The sequence below is a fragment of the Muntiacus reevesi genome, chromosome 6, assembly GCF_963930625.1.
Source record: "Muntiacus reevesi chromosome 6, mMunRee1.1, whole genome shotgun sequence".
In the NCBI taxonomy this organism is placed as follows: domain Eukaryota; kingdom Metazoa; phylum Chordata; class Mammalia; order Artiodactyla; family Cervidae; genus Muntiacus; species Muntiacus reevesi.
This window is the reverse complement of record NC_089254.1, coordinates 92,076,239-92,090,269: the sequence shown is the minus strand read 5'-3', so window position 1 is coordinate 92,090,269 and position 14,031 is coordinate 92,076,239. Positions and strand designations below refer to the sequence as shown.

The following is a 14,031-nucleotide window of genomic DNA, read 5'->3' as shown; positions in this document are numbered from 1 at the left end:
GGAGGGCTACAGTCCATAGCGTTGCAAAGGCGTCAGACACGACAGCACAGCACAGCACATAGGACAAGGGTAAACTAAAGGAAAAATAGGCTTTGTCCAAATTGTGGGAGCACTTAAATGACTAAGAAGAAAAGAAAAAACCTTATGCCCAACCTAATTAATACAAGGAGATGGATCATTTGTAATAAACCTAAATTTAATTTGCATTTCCAATTTGCTTCTTTTACTATACAATGATGCTACTACAAAGACGGGCACATGCACCACACCATAAGGAGTCAAGCTTTTCTTCTGGAGCCCTGAATCATCAAAAATCTTGGAATTATCACATTTTTACAGGATAGAGGAAGAGTCTATGATCACCTAACCTGAATATCCTTTTTCCTTAAATTAAAATCCTGGGAGGAGCAGGTGGGATGGGGCTGGTCTTCACTCCTGAAGCTCTTCTACTCCGCTGCACCCCAGGGAGGCCAGCTGGCAACCCTACGGGGTTATTACATGTCTCTAAAGAAGATCCTGACCCCATACCCAGCACCCCTCTCCATCAAAAGTATCCACCTCCAGTGAGGGACCCTATTGACCTGCATCTCAAACAGAGGGGAGTAATTCTCTAAGATCAGGCGACTTTGTTGCTGGGTCAACCTCAGGGCAATGAATCTCCACTTTAGCTTATGTCAATCAGCAGAGGATCTAAAATGTGCCTGGGTGGAGGAAAACAAGAGGTGGTATTTCTTTCTGATCACAGCAGGTGAACAGATCATCAATCAGGACCCAGAATCAGAGAAGAAAGAAATAAAAGAGCTGCAGAGATATTCAGTCTATTTCCCAACTGATACACATTCAGTTCTGTCAGGATCAAACGGCCAATGAAATTCAACTCCACTTTCCTAGGGGACCATCCTATGTCCCACCAGTTCTCACTGTAGAAATACCCCGACATGTCAGCTGACATTCTGCGTGTCTTTCTGCTGTGCTCATCTATACTACTGTGTTCATTTCACATTTGAATTTTTAAAAAATCACTGTAAAGGTCTCACCCCCATTGTTCCCAAGTTCAATACCTGCATTCGAATTTCCAATCGAAAGCATCAGATCTACATTATCCATCATGATTTTGTATTCCTTGTCTTACTATAAGCAGACACTTCCATCCTTGTCGATCCCTTGATTAAAAACATGGTTGACTATAAGCAAGTACTTAATTTTATTTTGGGGCCCTTTTTGATGATCTGCTCTCTGTGATAACACTTGAGCAACCTCTCAAAAGGGCTCTGTATCAAATCAATGCCAACTAGTGAAGAGTCAGGACTCCCTGAGTGACGAACTTCACAATTACGCTGGTTTCTTCAGTGTCATCCCATCTCCGAGAAGGTTAACCTCTGTTGGCTTCCATGCTTGTTCCTAAACATGCCAGTTCTCCAAGAAGCACTGAAACGCACCTCATCTCGAGTCCTTCATCACTACAGATGCTCGGCTTGGGACTCCCACCCATTTATCTGTCATTCTGGTGCACACACGCCTGACAGTCAAGGCAGTAACCCAGATGCTACCTCCCCAAAACCAGGTAGATGGAGATGATCAGTCCCAGTTCCAGGAGGAGACGCTGTTCGTGCAGCACAGCCCAAAATAGCGCTGGCCTTTTTCATTGCCATATCACGCTGCTAACACATAACTAATGTGCTGTCATTCATCACCCCCGTGAGACTGGCTATTCTGTGCTGAGGTTTCGTCATCTGCTGCAGTTCATTTGGAGGCAGCCCCTGTTCTCCTTAGATGGAATCCTATCCCAAGTGATGCATTTTGTGTCATTGTTCACTTTGTATTTTTTAAAACTCCTTCAGAACTTTTAGGGAGCTCATCAAAAAAGATTCCTGCCACTCACTACTGTGTCACTCCAACAACACCAACAAAGACTTCGGGAAGACCAGAAATGCTTAAAAAAAAAAAAAAAATTGCACCTTTGAATGCTATACAATTGGCTATAATCTTAAGGATAAAATAACTTAAAATGATTCTAAAGACAATTCTTCTGTGAAGGGCTCAGGTTTTTTCAGCACCTGAATGGTATTATAGGTATAGATTTGGCAGCAAAACTGTATTCTGTCCATCCTTCTATAACTAAGCAAAACTGTACATGACACATAGGTGGTGAATGAGATGCTGTAAAGCAGTTGGAGAGATCTCTGAGTAACAGCTTCTTAAGTTCCTTTAAGTTAGGAAGGACTTTTAATGACTATATTTACTTTCTGTGGCTTCCCATTAACCACATTTCCTGGAGTTCTGGTGGATCTGAGAGAAGAAACAGGGAACATATCAGGAAACACTTGGTGCCAGCTTCACGTAACAGTTCTCAGTCGTGATGTAGCCACGGTGTAGCCTGGTCCAGGGATTATGAGGGAAATAAACCTCAAATCACCCCAACTCCAAGGTCTCTTCCCAATGGCTGCCCCAATAGACTTTTTGTCCTGCTTGCTTTGTTTGTTCACTTCCTCTGGGGGTCACTTGCAGATCTGTTAAAACAGGCTTTTATTCCCTCTCCAAGGTGTCTGTCCACACCCCCTAAGGGATGGCCAGATCCTGAAAGCCACCATCTCTAACTGGAATAGCATTTGGGTCCTGCTCAAAAATTGCTACCGTATCAACCACACATAATGGAAAAATGCAGATGCAAAGAAAGGCAAAAGGTGGCATCACTGTTAAGAAGCCTCAATCTCTAGGAACTATAAAATATGCTCATTGGAGCAACATTGGAGAGCTGATTAAACTGATGGATTACCAAAGGAAAGTAGGGATTCCCAAGTGGCGCAATGGTAAAGAATCTGCCTGCCAATGCAGGAGACACATGTTTCATATCTGAGTTGGGAAGATGCCCTGGAGAAAGAATGGCAACCCACTCCAGTATTCTTGCCTAGAAAATTTCATAAACAGAGGAGTCTGACGGGCAATGGTCCATGGGGTCACAAAAGAGTCAGACATGACTGAGCATGCACACATGCACCAAAGGAAAACAGTCCTTGCTTCACTCTTACACTCATGAGCTTCTGAGCTGGTCCACTAGTACAGATTCAACTATTATCCACAGGCAGACAGATGGTCCCTAAATTTCAATCTCCCACCCTAAGCTCTCCCCTAGCCTCCAGTGTCCCATCTCTAGTTGCCTGAAACACAGTTCTATGGGGATATTCTGTTAACACCTCACATTTAACAAGCACAAAGCACTATCTTCTTGATCCTAATTCCCCACCACACAGGCTCAAAACTTCACCCTGATTTGAGACTCTCCATTTCTTAGAGTCAATGTTAAAACACTCAGAAAATTCACTCTTTCAACATCTCTCTTATCTCTGTGTTCTTTCTCTTCATGGGCCCTGCCCTAGTCTAGCCCCTCCTTCCTGTATTGATTGAACTTCCTTCTAATTGGTATCTCTCCATCCATTTCCTTCTCCAGTGATTCACTGTGAACACTGCTGCCTAAAAAACTCATCCTAAAAATACAGAAATTCACAGAAAACTAAATCCTAAATCCACAGAAAACTCATCCTAAAAATACTACTTTCACCATTTCACTCTTCTACTGAAAAAGTATATAACATTAACCATCATCTATGAAGTAATGATGCCCTCCTCAAAACAATTTAAATTTGATGAAGCCTCTTGACCTAAGTTAGGAACATCAATAAATAGCAAAAGACACCATGGGGAAGCAATCACTAAAAGCCAGAATGTAGGAAATTCTACAGGACAAATGATCTGGCTTTGTCAATAAATAAATTTCAAGAAGTAAAAATGAGATGGACAGGAAATTACACAGTAAAAGAGTTTTAAGAAACTTAATAAACACACTGTAGTGTTTAAACCTTATCTGAATCCTGATTCAGACAAACTGTAAAAAACATACAATTAGGACATTTGAGAAATGTGAACACTGACTGGATATCTGATAGTAAGAAAATTATGCCTTTAGGTATGATTATGGTTTTTAAAAGGAGACCTTATCTTGCTGAGATTCACACTGGACTACAGATAAAACAATATGCTCTCTAGGACTTTTTTTAAAATAAGGGAAAGGGAAATGGGCGGGGGTAGATATGAGACAACAGTACTATAAATCGGTTGCCTCGCAAACTGTGAAAATGTGACAATGGTTGCATGGGGGTTCATTATACATTTCGTTGTATTTCTGAACATGTTTCATATTTTCCATAATAAAAATAAACAAAAAAAACTGTAATGGCAGCCTATGGACAAAAGAGGCAAGTCCAAATTGCCCAGTCTCTATTATTTAAAGATCTCTATGGCAGTCAAAATTATTCAAACTTACTTTTGGTAATACTTTCCAAAACTGATCAAAAAAATCTCCACTCTCCCTAGCCCTCTATAATACTATTTGTGTTACATATTCAACCCTAACCATGTTTGGATGTTCCAAATCTCTCCTTGCCCACGAGCTCAAGTACTTTAACCCATTCTGACCTCTTCCTCTGTGATATCTGAAATTTTCCCCTGGGACCATAAACAGTTCTGTATTGTTGTTAGTTATGTTTTCATCCCAACTCCCTGCAAGATTAAAAGAAATTTCATAAACTCCTTTTACATATACATCTTAAAAAAGAAATACCTTTCCGCTTAGTTAACAAAAACAAACTTCCATTAAATCTGAAAAACTCATACAAGTAATAAACAGGGGTGGGGAGAGAAGAAACAAAACATCTGTTCCTTACGTTTGCTGTCTTTGGGCTGCTAACTAAGTAAAGTTGACCAAAATCTCTAAATGGAGATTAATTACAGCACTGTCATCTAGTTTTCCTTTCCTCTTGAAAGTGTGTAGATATTACAGCATTTTCCTGTCTTTATGGAGCTTCAACACCTGTCATCACTTACTTCAAAGAACACACACTCCCTCCTAAACATGCCACAGTGGCACATCTTTCCAAATAAAATTAAACTCACTTCTTATAAACTCCTCCCAGCCCTTAAGACTTGTCTCATAACACTCTTGGTTTTAAGATGACCACACCTATAACTACTTGCTCATCGTTGCTCTTAACCAGATTGTGCACTAGAATCAGTTGGAATTCTATTAAAAGAGGCTTTGTAGATGTAGGATCCACAGATCATTCTGATTGTGAGGAAGGTTCAATGACTACTAATAGCTGTGACTACTAAGATATTCAGAACATTCAGGTTATCTAAACTGAAGCCACTGGCAAAAAACATAAATGAGATCATTTTTTTGATCCTACAGGGTAAAGCAAGGGCTTAAACCAATTTTAGTGAACTTAAAAAAATACCTGGCATTTTAGGATTGGAAAAGCCAAATCTCTATTCAGCGACTGATATCTGCTGAATCTTGAAATCCTTAATTTTCACAATTTGAAAACATGTATACATACACAGGTATAAATAAAACTTCTGTACAGACACTTAGTAAAATTCCTAATAAGACATATCTCAACCCAAAATCTCTAAAAATACAAGAACTAAAATCATTTTGACTAAATGAGTCAACTAAAAATATCATAGATTTTCCAGCTGAATGTCAACATGTCAAAGTCCAAGCCAAGGTAGGCATTTAAATCATTGACTGAAACATTTTAAAAGAAGGCCAGGGCAAGCAGAGTTCTGCATATGACTCTTCGATGCTGTAACGGAACCTTGAACTTGTGTAACTGCCATAAATGCACTGGGAACCAGAGGGATCTCCTTGGCTGCCCAGCAGTCCCTGCTTTCAGTAATGAACATAAAACAACCTACTGAGAGTCCTAGGCTATGGAAACTGACTTAAATTTAGAGGAAGATTTCTACTTTAACTTTCACATGTTAACTGCATTCCATTCATCGGGCAGCACACTATCCATTGACAAGACAGAACAAACATCCTAGCACCTTTCTGAAGATTCAATGGCCTGGCTGACAGCATGTCTTTAATATGCCACTCAAAATAGAGGCTATCAAAGAGCTTTAAAGGCTGAGAAATGAAGAGAAATGATTTCTGCAAGAATAATCTCACAAGATATCCAGCCTAAAATACTTGGGGGCAGGAGGGGAACCTAGTTTTCCTTTAAGGTGAATGGAATCCTCAGCTAACCAAAATATCAAATGAAATAAAAATCTAAGAATAACCTAGTTTCAGACGTGGATTCAAAATAGAAATTGCATTTGTCTCCTTGAAAAACCCTCCAGGTCATGGGTCAGTACCAATACGATTTGTGGATGTTCATACCTGATGGCAAACTTCAAGTTCTCTCTGCATGAGGGTAGTTTTATCACTATTTAAACATTTCAGTGGCAGTTAGCAAAAGTAAGATGATCTTCCATTCTGTCTCTGTTCATTTCGAGAAAAAGAGATCGGGGCACTGTAAAATGAAGTGTTCTTGTGTATCACTGCCACTGGTTCGACAGTGTAATTACAACCCCCTGCCTCCATCTGCACAACCCTACCTAGTACATTCAGGGGTTGGTTACACACGCAAGCCAACAATGACAAAGCAAGCAGTTTTGTTTTGAAAAGAGATATGGGAAAAAAAAGAGATTTTTTTTTTTCCCCCAGAATCAAAACACCTCAAAGATATGTTTGTTCAAAGTGATCCTCTTATTTCCTCTGTTAAATCCCACAAGAAATGGAGTATTTTGTATTTCTAGGGTACCGCAGTCTTATACACTTGAAAATGTGCAGTCAACGGTATGACAGGCATGTCATCAAGCAGGTGACATTTTGGAAGGTGCTGCTGCTGCTCAGAGGGACAAAAGCATGTATTCCTATTATCACAGTTTCAAAAAGAGTGTAAAATTGAAAAGGAAGTTCAACGGTGTGTGGTCACAGAGCCGACACCAGGAGAAAACGCTGACACCCTGTTACTGCGATAGCTACTGCCTTGTCTCCACACATGGCTGTCTCCAGGCACAAACACGCGGAGACAAACGAGCCTTCCAACTACACGACACGTTCCGCCTGCCAGGGACAGCCCAGGTTCCAGTGGAGAAAGGCTGCCAGAGTCTCTCCATGATCAAAAGTTGTTTTCTTTTCCAAGATTTAATGCACAAAAGAGCATTTCAATTTTTCAGCAAGAAACACTTTCCGTTCAAAGAAACACTGAAATTCGAACTCTAAACACTTGAAACTCCATTTATATGATCCCATCACCGTCATTCATGCTTAACTGCAGGCATCTATTGTTCTCAACTTTGTCTGTTCTCCAGGAATGATCTTAACCTAAAAAGCATTCCACAACAAGTATAAGAAAACTGAATTGGCCCTAAGCGCCAATACTTTGGCCACCTGATGGGAAGAGCCAACTGACTGGAAAAGACCCTGATGCTGGGAAGGATCGAGAGCAGGAGAAGGGGGCGACAGATGATGAGAGCACACAGTTGGCCCCAACAGCTTAAACACTAAAATGTCACTAAATATCTGTCATACGAAAAAGCAGCAAAAGTCAACTAGATGGTTTTGGAGTTTCCAAAAGACTCCTAAAGGTTTACAAATCTTTCTCTTCACTGTACTCCTCTAACATGTTCCATGAAAGCCTGTCGTTTACTCCACTATAAGACAACATCTCCAAATAATATAACCCACTGACTCTCCATTATCCTATAAAATACTAATAGTAGCCTTGTCTTAGTCTCCAGCCTCTACACCCAGCCCTTTCAACGCTACCATGTTAATCCAACTTCATCTCACTACACACCAGCCAAAATCCACAATGGGCCAGTATCACCTAAAACAAAGGTCCTCAAACTTGGACGTGCATATAGGTCACCTGAAAGGATTATTAAAATACAGAATGTATGGCCACACCCCTAGACTTTCTGATTCAGTAACTATGAAGTAGGAATAAAAATCTGCATTTTTAACATGCTCCCAGGTAACACAGATATTGCTGGTCCAAGAAACATACTTTGAGAACCACTGGCCCAAAGCAACAGTTCCCAATTACAGGATCTCAGACAAATTAATCACCTTAGGAGCTGAAACAACAACCCCACAAAATCCGGTGGTTATCCACAGTGATTCTTATTCAGAAGGTAAAGGATGGGACTAGGTATCAAACTAGAGGTAAATTTTCCCGACCTTTCAAGATGATATACACCGATTTCTGGTTTGTACTATTTCTGATGAGAAGTTAGTGAAAAAAAATTTTTATCACTGGTTCCCTACAGGCAAGGTGTCCTTTTTTCCTCTGGCTACCTTGAAGATTTTTTTCTTTGCTTTTCAGCTACCTGATGATCATATGTCTAGGCATGGTATTCTCTGTGTCAATCTTCCTTGTGATTTGTTGAGCTTCTTGTATCTGTGGGTTTATGCTTCTCAACAAATTTAGAAATTTTGGGTCACTGCTTCTTACAATAACTAACTGCCCCAATCTCTCTCCCTGCTGTCTGGACTTGCAGCCACACAGCCACACAAATGTTGGATTCCATGATATTGTTCCATAGGTCAGTACGGCTTTGCTCATTTTTCTCTTCAGTCTATTTTTCTCCCTGTACTTTAGTTTTGGTTGGTTTTGATAGATTTTTCTTTAAGTTTTCTGATTCTTTCTTCTACAGCATGCAATCTGTGGCTAAATACATCTGGTATATTTTTCATTTCAGGTATTAATCTTTATTACATTTTTTAAATTCCGGGGATGAGTCATATTTTTCAGCTTTTTTGCAAGTATAATAATTGTATGCTGGACAAGGTGGTGAATCATTATTGAGAATTCAGATTATGTTACTTTAGAGTCAGTTTCGTTCTGGCAGGCGGTTAATTCACGAGTGGACAGGCTAACATGGTAGAAACCTGGTTTGGAGCTTTATTATGTGAAAGTATGGTATCCCTTACTGTACGGCTAGAACAGCCCAAGTCCTAAAACAGCCTTTCTGGGGACATCTGAAAGCACCGGACGTTCACCAAGTTCTCCACACTGGCTGGTCTCAGCTCCAGTGCTGGCCGGCATGTGGCAACTTGGGCAATTTCCATTCAGCTCACAGTCCCAGGACAGCTATTTGCCACGCCTTGGAGTGTGTGAAACTTCATCTCTGACCAAAGGCTCAATAGCACTCTTTTCAGATTTCTGGGGCTCCTTCACTCTGCAATTCCCACTCCTTTGGTATCCTAATCCACAAACTGCAGCTGCCCCCACATCCCTGAAACCTGACCTCTGCTTCATCTGCTTAGAGTCTGCTGATGTCTGTTCACTTTCCTATGTCACACTTTGGAAAGCATCCCCAGAGAAGCAGCTGGGCTGAACGTGAAACTGACCTCATGTACTCTCTTCTCTCAACTAACCATGCTGATTACCTGAGTCCATCCAGTTTTCAAGTCATTTTGGGGAGGAGGTAACATCATCATGGACAGAACTAGATGAATTTAATTCTAACTATGTTTGAAACAGCTTTAAAAATCTATTATCTTAGCAACTATACATCAATAAAAATTAATTTTAAAAAATCTACTGTCTTATCCTTAAAATAAGCATGTAATCTGAAAAACTTATATCTCCATGACAGATGAACAAACCAAGACATAAAATATTAAATATCCAGTTTCCGAGAAATAAAGATGTTTTATTCAATACACAAATATTCAACAAGCACCTACTATGGTTGCATGGTAATCAACAGGACAGCAAAACAAACTCAAAGAATATAGTTGCAATCTATATTCTTTCTTCTGAACCATCAATAAAGCACAAAGTACATCCAAAAAACTGTCTAATGAATGAATAACCAGGAATCGATCAATCCACCAGGAGCATGCCTATACTCTCGAAAACGACTACGATTTACATTCATGATTTATTTTTTCCTGCAAAGACTCCTATTTGCCATGCAAATAATTTCATTTCTACAGTTACATTTTTCAATTCCCTGTATATACTTATTATTTTTCCTATTAATAGATGCTGTCTAACCAAGTCACTTCTATTGAGCTATGTCAAATTTCTTTCAGCTAACTCTTAATTGTATTTCTCATTTTCATCTGGCCAAATCAAATACATTTTCCTGGCACATGGAGAGAAAATATAATAAAATTTCTAAATACCACCTCTGCAGCATCACACCAAACACTAATATCATTGCTCCGATCATCAACAAATCAAAGTGATGCATTTATGCTTTACAGGTTTATCTTCATCTCTTAATGTAAGCTCTTGACCTGTCTTTTACCCCAACATATTCAAGAGCTGACTTTACGAAAAATGGTCATAAAATTAAGCTACATGTATGTTTATAAAACAGTGCTTTAAGAATATTTTCACACTGATTACATAAACATATGACTAATTCTAGTGAAGTAAGGTACATTACAACAGGAAGTCAAATACTATAGATACCGGATTGCTACATGTTAAGAATGTCCCAACTTTAAAGTCCAGCCAAAAAAACTTTGTTTTAAAGGTATTTTGAAGGTGACAGAACTCCATAACATCAGCAACCATCACCTTTAAATAGAAACACCACATTCTCACTCTGTTTATGAGTAAGGAAATATTTTAGGTGGCTGGTTTTTTTATGTTCCTACTTGTTATTCTGAATCAAGACGGCACCCTTTGTCAAAGGACCTTACCTGCAGCACATCTTGGATCTTCACCCACACATCTGCCATGTCATACAACTTGACATCTTCCTGCTGACTCAGTGGAGCCACCACAGCGTCCTGCAGGTATCCCAGGACCACAGAGTGCGCCGCGGCTACAGCGTTAAACTTGTCAAACAGCAACTCCAGCAGCTCTAGAAGTAACCTGGTGAAAAAAGCAAACATTTACCTAGACACACACACACAACACTGATTGACACTGGGCTGCAAGAAAAACATCAAAGTAGCACACGGCCATGCGAAACAGCACATTGCATTTCAACAGGCTGCACTTCAAATAGCTGTCTAAGTAACCTCTGAAATTTTATCTAGGCCCCAGTTTCCTCTGTTATAAAATGGACATGGTGAAATCTGACAGAGAAATACAAGCATTGTACAGTATCAGTTAACATGAGATCTAAAAGAGATCAGTTAAAAGAGATCTAAAAAATAATACAAATGAATCTATACACAAAACAGAAAAAGAATCACAGATAGAGAAGACAAACTTATAGTTACCAAATGGGAAAGGGAGTAGGGAGGGATAAATTAGTAGTACGGGATCAAGAGATACAAACTACTATAAGTAAAATAGATATTAAGAATTTATTGTATAGTGCAAGGAACTATATTTAATATCTTATGATAAAACTGTAATGGAAAATATATAAATATATAGAGAATAATATATAAATATATAGAGAATCTCTACATAAATATATAGAGAATTGAATCACTCTGCTGTACATCTGAAACTAATGTTGTAAATCAATTATACTTCAATTTTTAAAAATGGACATGATGTAAAAATTTTAAAGACAATTGTAAAGGCCATAAACCAGCAGTAGCAGCTCAATACACAACTGTTTCCTTTTTAACATCATTCAGTGATCACTATACTGTATGTTCATATAAGTTTTTCTAAGGAATTCAGGCAATCTTTCAGGCAACAGTTCAAATGTTACACAGAATATGCTATTCTCTAGCAATAAATTGGGCACTCTGGTAAGGACACTAATCCTTTTAGTCATGGAAAGCTGAGCTTACTCCCATTCAAATGTGTGGCCTAACTTGCCTGAAAAAAAAAAATATACACCTGCCAAGCAATCTGACTTTCACCACAGGGAGCAGCTTAAGGCTTCCGCATTATCTCGTATTTCATAGTGAGAGATGCTGGACACATATTATTACATCAATTTTATATACTCAAGGGCACAAAATGAGGTTGCAAGGCAGCTGAGCCTAGAACAAAGCTGATTTCCCTGTCAGTGCATCCAGCCATCTACCTCTCACTGTACTTTTACAAGGCAGATGTATATTCAGAGATAGCTCAGAGCTCATATCATGGATGCAGAGTAATTCCCCCATCTCCGAGCCTTACAGCATCACTGATCACCCATGCTTGGAATCATTCTTTCCTTTTCTGAACTTGAATAGTAGTATATCCCACTTTTAAGGAACCTATCACACGCGGCTGATATATGTGACTCAATCAAGGTGGGTCACATTTATTTCTATAGAGACATTTCACCTCCCTTCCCCATTACTAGTCTTACAGAGCAGACAGTGCTTTGTACATCACTGTATACAGTGGGGCACTCAGAAGAATGATCAGCAAATATCTGCTAAATGAATTTCATGTGTATGCCATGAACGAGTACAGACAATCTTGGAATGTGACTGTGGCTCTCAGTTCATAGTTCCTAAGGAGACTTATGAACCAACCTGGAAAGTAGAAAAGGAAAGCAAAAGAGCTTGTCGGCAATGTCGATTAACAAGATTTTATTACCATAAATAAGAGGCTATAACTACAATCTCATCAAAATGTATAGCATATTATCTATTCCTATGGCTTCTTTACTGCCCAATTACTATAATTAATGTGCCAACGTGACAGCCAGTAACCATCTTATGATAAAACCCTAGTATCTCTTTGACATTTTAATTTAGACAAGACAGAATCAATAAAAATTTATGTAGCCCTCCCAGTCTAGAATATACATATATAATTCAGAATTATACACTGTATTTGTAAACAGGACCCATTTTACCTTTGAGTGAGGATTTTTAAAAAATCCTTTAAAGGTCAATTCACACTTATACTCACATTTACCTAAAATAATTCTTCATAGTCACTTCTGTTATATGACATCTACTCACATATCAGCAGAGAGCAGTACAACGGACAGGAGGATTTATCTAACAACTGAAATAGTTAACTTCAGTGTAGGTAAGTAATCTGTGTAAGAATGGTACCTGGCATCATACAGAAAATATACCTGATTAAGCTAAGGTTCTACTTTTCAAATAAAGATTTATGCTGAGTGTGTAAAGCGTGGCTCCCAAATGTCAGTCCACAGACCACAACGCATTTCTCAGTGGTAGAGAGAGAAGTAAGACCATACACCGACGTTTTACAAAAGTAAATGTATTTAATTTTATCCTTTTGGTATTCTCTTGATAAGAAAAATCTTATTTCCATGACAGCAGCTACACTGCCAAATGTCCTTACTTGACAAAACTAAAATCTAGTAACACTAAGCTATACCCCAACATTTTCAAAGTGAATTTTTATGGGGTCACAAAGAGTTGGACACGACCGAGAAGACTTGGTTCAGCACAGCATACGTGATGTATAGTGTTTTGTTAGTTTCAGGCATACAGCAAAGTGATTTAGTTATACATAAACAACTACCTACTCTTTATTGGATTCTTTTCCCATATAGGTTATTATAGAATCCTGAGTGGCGCTCCCTGTGCCATACAGTAGGTCCTTGTTCATTATTTTATACACAGTATTGGGTATATGCTAATCCCAACCTCTTAATTTATCCCCCCCCAATCTTTCCCCTTTGGTAACCCTAAGTTTGTTTTCCAAATCCGAGTCTGTTTCTGTTGAAATGATATTGATTGAAATGAAATGAAATAAAATATTGATTTATGACATTCAAAAGCATGAGACAAATTGGTGCCCAACTTCCCAATGGCGTGAAGTTCTAGGTACAGGCCTAACAAACCTGAGATAAAACACACTGGGAGAGAGGCGGCTCCTCCAAAGGGAGGGGCTGTTCCGGTTACCTCTGGGGCCACCAGACTCCATGACCGCACACACCTTGGCTACCACTCAGGACAAGAGCAACTCGGCCATGAGGGGCAGTGCTCTGCCCCTAAGAGACCAAAGGGGGAATTGAGGTGTAAAATGAGATCCATGGCATCCTAACACTACAGAAATAGCAATCCCCGATTAAAATGCTGAGACTGGGCCACTGCACCTGGAGGATCAAGACCAATATAGATCTGTTGCAGTGTGACCATCAAGAGTCATGAGAGAGGCTACATGGGGAAGAAAAGGAGGAGAAGAGCCAGGCCAGAAGTGGAGAGATTCTACCTGCCACTCTGCCTACTTTGAAACATTCACCAATTTCTAAGACAGGAAAACTCTCCTCTGCCTCCTCACAGAACAGTCTTGA

The 14,031-nt window shown here is 39.3% G+C and overlaps 1 protein-coding gene across 2 annotated transcripts in view; it reads right to left on the bottom strand.

The window, feature by feature from the left end:
* Positions 1–14,031, bottom strand: part of EXOC4 (exocyst complex component 4) — a 799,876-nt gene that overhangs the window by 681,153 nt on the left and 104,692 nt on the right. For both annotated transcript variants that reach the window (XM_065939451.1, XM_065939452.1), the window contains exon 7: positions 10,553–10,727. In XM_065939451.1, the coding sequence (XP_065795523.1) occupies positions 10,553–10,727 (175 nt within the window). The remainder of the gene's footprint in view (positions 1–10,552; positions 10,728–14,031) is intronic.